The 10,043-nt window shown below is 30.9% G+C and overlaps 1 protein-coding gene across 1 annotated transcript; it reads left to right on the top strand.

The window, feature by feature from the left end:
- The first annotated feature begins 1,331 nt into the window (after positions 1-1,331).
- On the top strand, positions 1,332-8,640 carry LOC109792990 (bZIP transcription factor, putative (DUF1664)). Its single transcript, XM_083073147.1, has 14 exons — positions 1,332-1,566; positions 1,774-1,847; positions 4,031-4,111; positions 4,629-4,704; positions 4,925-4,989; positions 5,321-5,422; positions 6,194-6,283; positions 6,350-6,424; positions 6,508-6,540; positions 6,642-6,722; positions 6,876-6,929; positions 7,203-7,265; positions 7,778-7,846; positions 8,177-8,640. Exons 1-14 carry the CDS (start codon positions 1,524-1,526, stop codon positions 8,342-8,344), a joined length of 1,074 nt encoding a protein of 357 aa, XP_082929273.1. The 5' UTR covers positions 1,332-1,523; the 3' UTR covers positions 8,345-8,640.
- Positions 8,641-10,043: the final 1,403 nt, after the last annotated feature.

The following is a 10,043-nucleotide window of genomic DNA, read 5'->3' as shown; positions in this document are numbered from 1 at the left end:
CTTTTAATTTAATGATATTTTCTCAAAATTTACTTAATATATTTTACCTATATAATATATTAATTTAAAATTATCTAATGTCACACTTATATAACTTAAAATTGATGTAACATGTATTTTTAAAAATTACTAAAATATAAGTAACTTTATTACCTTTTTATTATTGTTGAATTTTAACAAAACTTGACATAAACATTCAGGATAATATAAAAGTTAAAATTGAATCGTTGGATCTGTAATAATCTCTACCCTTTAGTTAATACATATAATAAATAAAATTTAAAATAAAAATCATCATATAAAATAATAATAAAAAGAATAAAACATGCCTCAAAATAAAATAAAATGGGTTAATGAAACATTTCTCCAAAGTTATTTTAAAATAAAATTCCAAAAGACAAACATATATGAGACAAAAAAATTAGTTAGACTCTCAACAAGACAATACAAGTCCTAAATAAAACTAGACAAAGATCTCCAAAATAAAAAATATAAATCTAAAAGAAATAGCTTAGAACATTTTTGTAAGGTCTATCATGAAAATTGAAAGGTGGATTCTATTAGGCCCAATGTCATATCCATCATCAAAGGAAAACACTCAAAAACATTTTTAGAGAAAACTTATAAACTCTCTCATATGATATAATTTTATCGTGTTTAATATGTAAGAGTGTGTTTTGGTCATTTATCTTTCAAGTTTGAATCAATTTATGATATATATGTATAATCATTTGTATACGTCTCAATTTTTATATACGAAAAAGTATGTATCTAAGTACATTTAAATAAATGAACGTTTACCTCTCACAAACATCAAAATAAACACACAATTAATCTTTCTAAAATATTGAATTTTCAATTTTGTGATAAATTTTAATTTAATATTTTTATTCAAAATTAAATTTATTTCATTAAACTCATTTATATGAAAATCATCCATTACAACTAACATTTGAACAAAAAATAGTTGTCCAAAATAAGATAAAAAAAATCAAATATGGGTTCAAATATGTTTTGAATTTGATATAAAATTCATATAAATAAATTTAATAAAAACAAATTTTACGTCTTAAATGAAAAAAAAAATGCTCCAAAATTATATAAAAAATTGTCGTTTTAAAAGAGATAAATCGATTCAACTTTAAAAGAAAAAAAATTAAAATAAGTAGCATAAAAATAAAGAATAAAATAATTTTTTAAAAATAAAATAAAAGAAAAAAAAATATAGTTTAAGCTAATTTTTAGTTATATAAAATAAAATTGTAATTGTTGTTTGTTGGGAGAAAGGGAATATACTATTAATATACGAGTATTTAATTTATTTAGTTTTACCACAAGTTCAAAACTAGGTCCACCGAGGAAAAGCAGGAGCAGCGAAACACCCATCCACAAGGCCAAGGGTTTGTTCGATCATCCACTCTCACCACCCCCAAACACACAAACACGAAATCAATCAATCACACATCGCCCAACCCTAAATGCCTCGCGACACACTGCTCTAGCTCCTCACACTCACTCCCGCCATGGCTCTCTCACTCGGCAAGCTCACCATTCTCGTCGGTGCAGGTTCACACTCTCCTCCTTTTTATTTCAATTATTTTATGCCGCCGCAATTTAGGTTTTCTTTTTCTTTCCACGGAACAAGAATTTTGCATTCCTAGGGTTATCGTGTTGCGTTTATGTGAATACTGTCGTATTGGAGACGTTTTCCATTGGTGTCGCTAGGATTAGAAAGAACGGTCAATTCTTTGCTGAAATTCGTTTGCGTTTTAGGTATTGTCGGTTCAGTGATTGCAAAAGAAGGGACTCTGCCGGATGTCTCTGGTCTCGTTTCCGGTGCTTTTAAGGTTGGTTTTTGAGAGCTCAACTTATTGTTCTCGGTGCTGCTGATTCTGAGTGTTGCTTATGATTTTCTTAATTTTTTCCCTTGTGTTCTTTCGTCAATGTGATTTAGGAATTCGTCTTGTTTCATATATCAGATTCAATTATCCTTGTTTTGTTAGTTTCCGAAGTGGTATGATTGAGATGCTGATTAAAATAAAAGAAGTTCAAGGGAATATAGTCTGTACTAACACCGTAGCTATGTTGTGTGGAACTGTGTGGGAGAGGTTTTAATTGGTATCATATAGGGGCACAACCATGACGAAGTTTATAGACTTAAGGTACGGGCATGAGCATGGGGGATTGTAATTCAAAAATTTAATTATATAAAAAATACTTAATATCATGTCATAATGCTCTAACTCATGTGATAGGCTCAGGCAGAAATGCTGAACTTTAGAAGATGTTGAAGGAGATGACCATCTTAGAAATCATTTTTATTGTAATGAAGAAATCTGTAAATCTGTGAGAAACCGATAGGAAGAAATAAGAGTAACTGGCTACATAATCAATCACCAGCTGAATTATAGATGCATTATGATTCATCATGATTTTTCCAACTGTGTAATCCTGTATAACCATATATCTTACTTAGAGCTGGCAAAGTGGGCTTGGCCTGGTGAGCCAACCCGGCCCACCATGGGTTCGAGTCGGGTTGGGTTGAAAAAAAATTGAAAATTTCAATACAAGTCAATTTTGAACCTGACTCACTAACAACCCGGCTCATCCGGGTTGAACCCGTGGTGAGTCGGGCTGGCCCACCAACCCATGATTAAAAAAATACAAAAAAAATACAATAATTATTGGGCCATGGTGCAACCCAACATGAGACAATAATGATTTAATGTTGGATTGTGATTTGTAATTTTTATGATTTTGGATTGTATTTGAAGTTTAAGATGATTTTGAATTATATTTATCTATTTGAGATTATTTAGATTTGATTTGATTGTATTTAAAATTATCATTTAATGTTTGGGATGAATGATTCATTTATGGATGTCTTAATTAAGAATCTCAGATTTTTAAAATAGGTTTGAGTTTTTGGGCTTTAGTTGTATATTAAAAACAAAAGATGAAAAAAAAATATTATTTTTTAGGTGAGCCAACCCTTTTAACCCACCAACCCATGGTGGGCTGGGCCGAGTTCGATTTTTTTGAGTTCACTAATAAATGAGCCGGGTTGGGTTGGTCCACCAAATGGTTAACCCATGGTGGGCCGGGTCGGGTGACCCATTTTAACAGTTCTAATTTACTATGATACACGAGATGCTAATTAAAGTTTATATCTCTAAACAATTGCCTGTACCTCCTGATTTTCTTTGTTATGAGCTGGAGAAGTTCAGATCTCTGCCTATGCCCATGCTAATGAGCATAAAAGAGTGAAGCTATCCACGAGCTATGCAAGCTCAACTCGTTAAACAATTGATCAAGCTTGTCTGCTTAACTCAACAAACAAGCTCAAGCTTGTACTTAGGTTTGATAATATAATCGATAATATTAATGAACTAAGCTTAGGCTTTACTAACCTTGTTAAGATCTCGCAAATAGCTTGCGTGTGTGTATGTTTGTTATATCAAATATTTTATTCTCGTGGAATCAAATATAGGGCATTTTTAAGGGAGTTAATATAATAATAAGTTGAATGACGTTATTTCAGTATCGTGGCAATGTATTGAGCTTTAAGGATAGTGAATGTTGGTTAGTAAAGTGTACAGTTAGCAAGGAGAAAAAAGAGAGTAGGTGAGATAAGAGCACCGAGGTAGATGAGGAAGGTGATAATATGAACTCAAGTTTTTGAGAGACAATTGGAGTAGCATACATTAAGGAGAGGGTGATGGAAGCTTTCCTAAGATAGTCTATTCATGTGAGAAGACCAACAGCGGCTCTAGTCTAGTGATAAAAATGGATCAAATGAAACTTATGGAAGATAGTTTGATATAAACATGCAGATGAAGACCTAGAAATTATTAGGAGAAAGACTATTAAAAATGGTAAAACAACATTGTTCTAACTAGTTTTACTAAAAATTATTTTATATATTTGATTGGGTCCAATTTCCATTAATATAGTGAGTATATAGTAACTGTCATTCATTCTTGGAAGTTAAGTATGCATGTTCTTTACTGATTCTAGACTTTTTTGCCAGGTTATTTTGAAGCAAATTAAAAACAATGATCCTGCTCCAACTGTTAAAAAGCAGCCACATAATGATGCTTTGTTGGCTCAGGTCTGCATGTTGTTTCCTTTTCATCATTGATTATACTTAGTTTTAATTAGGGATAACTCTTTGTTTAGTTAAGGTTATTCTCATGCATCATGCCGAACATCATTTAGTGAATCCTATACATGACTCGAGTTCTGAGCATATATGCATATATGGTTTTGTACTCATATGTGTCTTGTTCATTACAACTGAAATTGTATTTTGAAAATATGTTCTATATATGTAAATGTGCATAATGTAAATGCTAACATTAACACTGTACTTTTTTGAGAACTCAAATTAGCTTCAGTGTATGTTTCAAAATAGAACCATCTTAACTCTACAGAAGTACTATGATTGATAGCATTGATTCTGTTACACCATTCTGAAGTAGGTTGTCATCTGGTATTTCATAAACTTTTGCTTAGTGGAAACATAGAGCATCATATAAGTGAATTGGCTACTAAAACAAATGGTATATTTGTAAAATATATAGCAATAAGAGCGTAATTGAAAATGCTGATTAACCGTTGATTTGCAGGTAAGCAGCCTTCGGCAGGAACTGCAACTTCTTGCTCGAGATAGATCTATCACTATTGTAAATGCAACTGGAACAGGTACTTGTTAACTACTTTTTTTTAATTTTTAATTTTATTTTTATACACATTATAGTGGCCTTTTGTTATTTCTTCAGCAATTTATAATCTGACATGTTGTTTTGCAAACCCTGTGATCACTGGTTTTAATTATGGGGTGTCTCCATACATTGCCCAAGCTAACCAATGTTTCCTTATTTTTTACTTGTATTGTTTTCTAACTTGTTTGGGTAATGGACAGGTGGAACAAAATATGTAACAGTGATTGTTATTGTCGTGGTAGGATATGGATACGTTTGGTGGAAGGTAATGTCTTTTTTGATATATTTTTAAAATTTTGATTATGATTTTTTCATATGGCATTCATGTTTGAGTTGTTGCAGTTGCTTTTTGTACAGATAAATTGATATAGTATTCAGTTAAACATATCCAAAGCACAAAATACATTTAATCATATTTTTCTGAGAGTTTGCTTTACTGGTTTCGTTTGAGCTCAACTCATTGTTACTGATATATTTCCACATAATTTGGAGACAGAATAATTATGCTTTGCATACTGTCTGATGATTATTAGTTGGAAGGTTTGCAAGGAGTGAAAATCCAGGAATTTTAGTTTATGACTCTTGTGTCTTTGCAGGGATGGAAGCTTCCTGATATGATGTTTGCAACAAGGCGTGGTTTATCTGATGCTTGTACATCTATTGGTAATCAGATGGGAAAGCTTTATGAATCGATTGCGGTAATTTTTCCTTTTTTATCATATAGGTTGTGTCAAAACCAGTCATTTTCTGTTAGAGATCACAATTAATGACAAGTATCTGTTGGCTAGAGTTTAGCTATATAACAGAATGTCAAGGAGCTAATCAGTTTATATTTTCTATAATACAATTATGTATTATTTATTCTGATGTTTTTGAACTAGAAAGTATACATAACATATGAAATTGATATGGATCTTAGTTTGTTCAATTTCTATATATTTAGCTCATGTGTGGTTCCCCTGAAGCATCAGAAGTGTGTGTTATGACAATTGTGTCCTTTCTCCTTTGTGGGACATTTTTCAATGACAATATGATTTTTTATGAGCAATGTTGGTAGTAAATCTGTCCAACTTTAATTTGACACTGAGAGAAGAAATGCTACTTAATTGAGTTCACTCTCTTTTTTATGACTGTATTCAAATAATCTTTGAGCTTGATTTCTCCTTAAAGCCTTTTTAAGCTAATATTATTCATGTAAATATTTCGTGACCATGTTAAGTGCATAACTTGCATTTATCGTTTTCATTGTGAAAAACTGATAACTGGTATGGTTCCATCATCAAGCAAAACTTTCCAATTTTTCAAACAAAATTTTGAAAAAGGATTTTTGTGTTCTATAAAAGATGTTGCTTTTAAAGTTTGCATTCTGCTCAGTTAACCTTTCTTTCTCTGGACATTAAGAATAACACTGAGTTGTTTTACCATAGAATAATTGAGAATGAATATTTACTTAACTGAAACAATTTCAGGATACCAAGAAAAAGTTATCTGCAAGAATGAATCGTTTGGATAAAAGTTTAGATGAATGTGCTGCCCTTTCTGAAAGTACAAGGGAGGAGGTGAGTAAAGATTTTATATTTTGTTGTCTTTTTTATTGTTTAAAAATAGAATATCTCCTGTCACAGGTATCTGTAATTCAACAAGAAGCAGATACGATAAGTGGAGATTTCAAGTCTGTTCGTGTTGCAGTCCATGTTCTGGTAAATCAATTGCATGGACTCAGTTATTTCTTTAATTTCTTTTGTTCAGTGTTTAACTTAAGCTTGATTACTTTGCTTCTCAGGAATCTAAAATTAAAGAAATAGAAGAGAAGCAGGTATAGTCAATTTGATTTTAGGCACCACAAAATTTAATTGTAAACATTTTTTTTGAGGTTTTCAACTTTGTTTATATCTGTGCTGACTTAAATATGTGTAGGTGGCCACAACGGAAGGAGTAAACATGTTGTGTCAATTTACCAAGACTATGGAGAATAGCAAACCCACAGAGTATATTCAGGCATGAACCAAAGTTTTGTTACAATGTACCTTTTTGTGTTTTCTGGATTGGGTTGGCTTTGCAGTCTGACTTTCAGATCTGTCTTTGGTTATCTTTTTTTTATTTTTTTATTTGTTATATAATTTACCAACACATTTTTTTTTAATTATATAGGCATCTTCATCCAGGCAAGCCCTTGAGCTACCACCAGTTTCACCCCCTTCTAGGGTAAGCATTTTCCCCCACTACCATTTATCAGTGCAAAACTGCAAATTATGCCTCTTGGGCAAATTGATATTATTAATTAGAAATTTAGAAATAGACATAATTGTACATTTTAGTCAAAATAGTATATATTATTGTAACTTCCTAAGCCAAACGATGATTGCACTTGTCAAGTTTGGTTTTACACTGTACGCTCTACTCCCACCAGAAAAAAAGGTTTTCCCTTGTTTTCTTTGTGATTGTGCCCATGTTTACTCTGTTATCTGAATTATACAGGGGTCGCAGTCAGGTTCCTCTAGGCTATCTCTTGAGCCACCATCCACGACTCCATCATCAAGGGTAACTTCTATATGTATATGTGCTAGTCTGTTAATGATTATATTTCCTGGACGTGCATGGTCATAGTGTCTTCATTCCATCCTATTTTCAATCTTTACCCTTTTCACTTACTCGACCAAGCAAACTCTGAACCTAGTAATGCAATTGGAAGGGTGAAGCTGGAGTTCTGCATCAAGAATCAGAAAATCATGTATAGCCAAATTGTGGGGTTATAAGAACATTTGTTCATCCACACTTGTTCTTATGAAGACTTTACCATCCCGCCCCCTCATTAAAAATCTTCTAGCCAAGGGTGTGTCCCTTTTTTCTTCCCCTTCAAAATCTTCTAGCCAAGGGTGTGTCCCTTTTTTCTTCCCTTTCTTTTCCCCCTCCATACGTCTCATCCAAACCCATCATAAATGATATGAAGCCTTTGTAACTGTGCTTAATTTTTAATTGAAAGATTCTACTGCAGTCTCACTATTGTGTGCAGATTATTAGATCTTACTGATGACCACTTGTTTTCTTAACAGACTGGATCTTTGCCACCGAAATTGTCAACTGATCCACCATCTCCATCCAATTCTAGTGGATCTTACCAGGTTTGTAATATTTCTTATTTGCTAAATTCAGATTAATTTAGAGTGAAAAGGAATGATTATTTTTAACATATCTCATTTAGAGATGCTTGACTGTGGCTAACAATTGACCAGTCTATATTCGGTGTTTGTGAAATGAAATATTTTCCTTACAAAACCCATTTATATTTTCATTGACGTGATCTTTTTTCAAGAAATAAAAAATCTTTTCCATTTGGTATGAATGGTCTCTGTAGTTGTAATTTGAATTTTTATTTGGTCTATTTTATTGTCTGTGTAAATCATCTCATATATTTGTTTGACCTTGTTATGTTCGGGCATCTCTGTTTTCAGGAGAGTATTCAGGTGAATTCGAAAAGCATTTCACCTAAAGAAGACAAAAGCAATGGATCTAGTTCTGGGTTGTTTGGGCTGAGGTTACCTAACGTCTATGCCCCATTTCTGACAAGAACTCGCAGTGCGACAGATGCAGTAGTACAGCAAACTCGTTCGACTAGTTAACAGTGGTGGGTCTCTTTTTCCTTTTCTGGTCCACAGTAAAAATTATAGATAATTGGTGATTGTTCAGAAGATGTACGCACCATCAATTATAGTTTGCATGCCCTAGCCAGATTAGAAACGACTGGGCAGTGAATTTTGCAGAGATGCTGTTTTTCTCGAGTTTCATTAGGATTTAATTAAAATAAAAATTACTCCAATATTCAACTGCGAAAGCTGGTAAAGGAAAGAGTGGCTATTGAATTGTCGTGTCACCGTGTATTATTTTGAAAATTAGATACAAAATCTTGTTAAGAAAATTTCACATCGTCCCAAGTTTTTTATTTATTAATTAGATGCTATGTTGCAAAGGCAATTTAATGCTTGTTACTAACGTTATGGGGTAGAAGTTCTGCACTTTAATAACCTTTTCTTTTCGGAATGCATATATGGGCAAGCTTGTTATAAGTTTGGTTAAACTTGTTATCCAACCTAATCGAAATTATAGTTGGGTTGAGTTTGCGCTATTTTTTAATTTTTGGTCAAATTCAAATCAAAATTATCCGGTCATGAATGAGATTGTTCGAGTTAGGTCAATTAGATTTAAACATTTAAAATGGTTAAAACTAGTATTTTAACTTGTATGAAGCACACGACTAATACTTATTCTAATGAGCAATGATGCAATTTAAAATTTGTATAACTATGGTATCACTTGTGTCTGATGTATTATAAATTAGTACCTTAATTTGTGAATGGTATAGGGTAAATGTTTGTTGTATGTAATATGTAATTAAAATATATAATAAATTATACATGCAAATATATATAATATTTCAATATATAAATAACATTTAAAATTTGTACAGATAAATAATTTTAGACATGTAAATTATGTTTTAGATTAATGATAATTGTGGTACAGATTTTTTTTTAAGATAGTAAGATTTAATTCATAAATAAATATGCTAGATAAAAATTAAATTAGATAAGAGATTAAAATAATCTTTTAAGATTTTCTTGTTAAATAAAAATGTATAAAATTGTTTTTGTTGAAGAAAAATTTCTAAAATCATTCTTGTGTTTGTGTTTTATTTTTGATAATTATATTATTGGGATGAAACATTTATTGGCTTTGTTGATAACTAATTTTTATTAGAGAATTAGGTTGATTATCTTTAACGAGATTTTTTTTCTCTCAAACATGTTTTTTCATACATAAGACTTAAATTTGAGACCTTACTTAAAGGGACCAAGTCTAATATACTAATGACATATTAATCTTTTGCACATGTATTTAATATATAGAGATGAATAAAAAAATTAATGAACAAGTTATATTATTGGTAAATTTAAACTCCAAAATAAATAACAATTTTTGAATATTAAATTATATTTTAATTTTAAGTTTAAATATATTTTTAATTTTGTAAAAAAAAGTTTTGATTTTACCATTTAAAAAAAATCTCTTTATTTTTTTATTTAATTGCTATTTTAGTCTATATTATTATGTGACACTTTCCAATTATGATTGTGTTTATCATACTGTCAAGTGACTATCTTAAATGACACTAACAAATATTTGTGAAATCATGTCATAGTGAATATGTTAGGAAGAAATATTAATGAGTTTAAATTTTAAAGTGAGAAAAATTAAATAAAAATATTTACAGGGACCATAATAAAAATGTGTTCACTTTGTACTAATTAAAAATACTAATTT

The sequence above is a fragment of the Cajanus cajan genome, chromosome 4 (genome assembly GCF_000230855.2).
Source record: "Cajanus cajan strain Asha chromosome 4, NIPB_CcT2T_4, whole genome shotgun sequence".
In the NCBI taxonomy this organism is placed as follows: domain Eukaryota; kingdom Viridiplantae; phylum Streptophyta; class Magnoliopsida; order Fabales; family Fabaceae; genus Cajanus; species Cajanus cajan.
The sequence above is the reverse complement of the archived record's forward strand: the minus strand, read 5'-3'. Positions and strand labels throughout refer to the sequence as shown.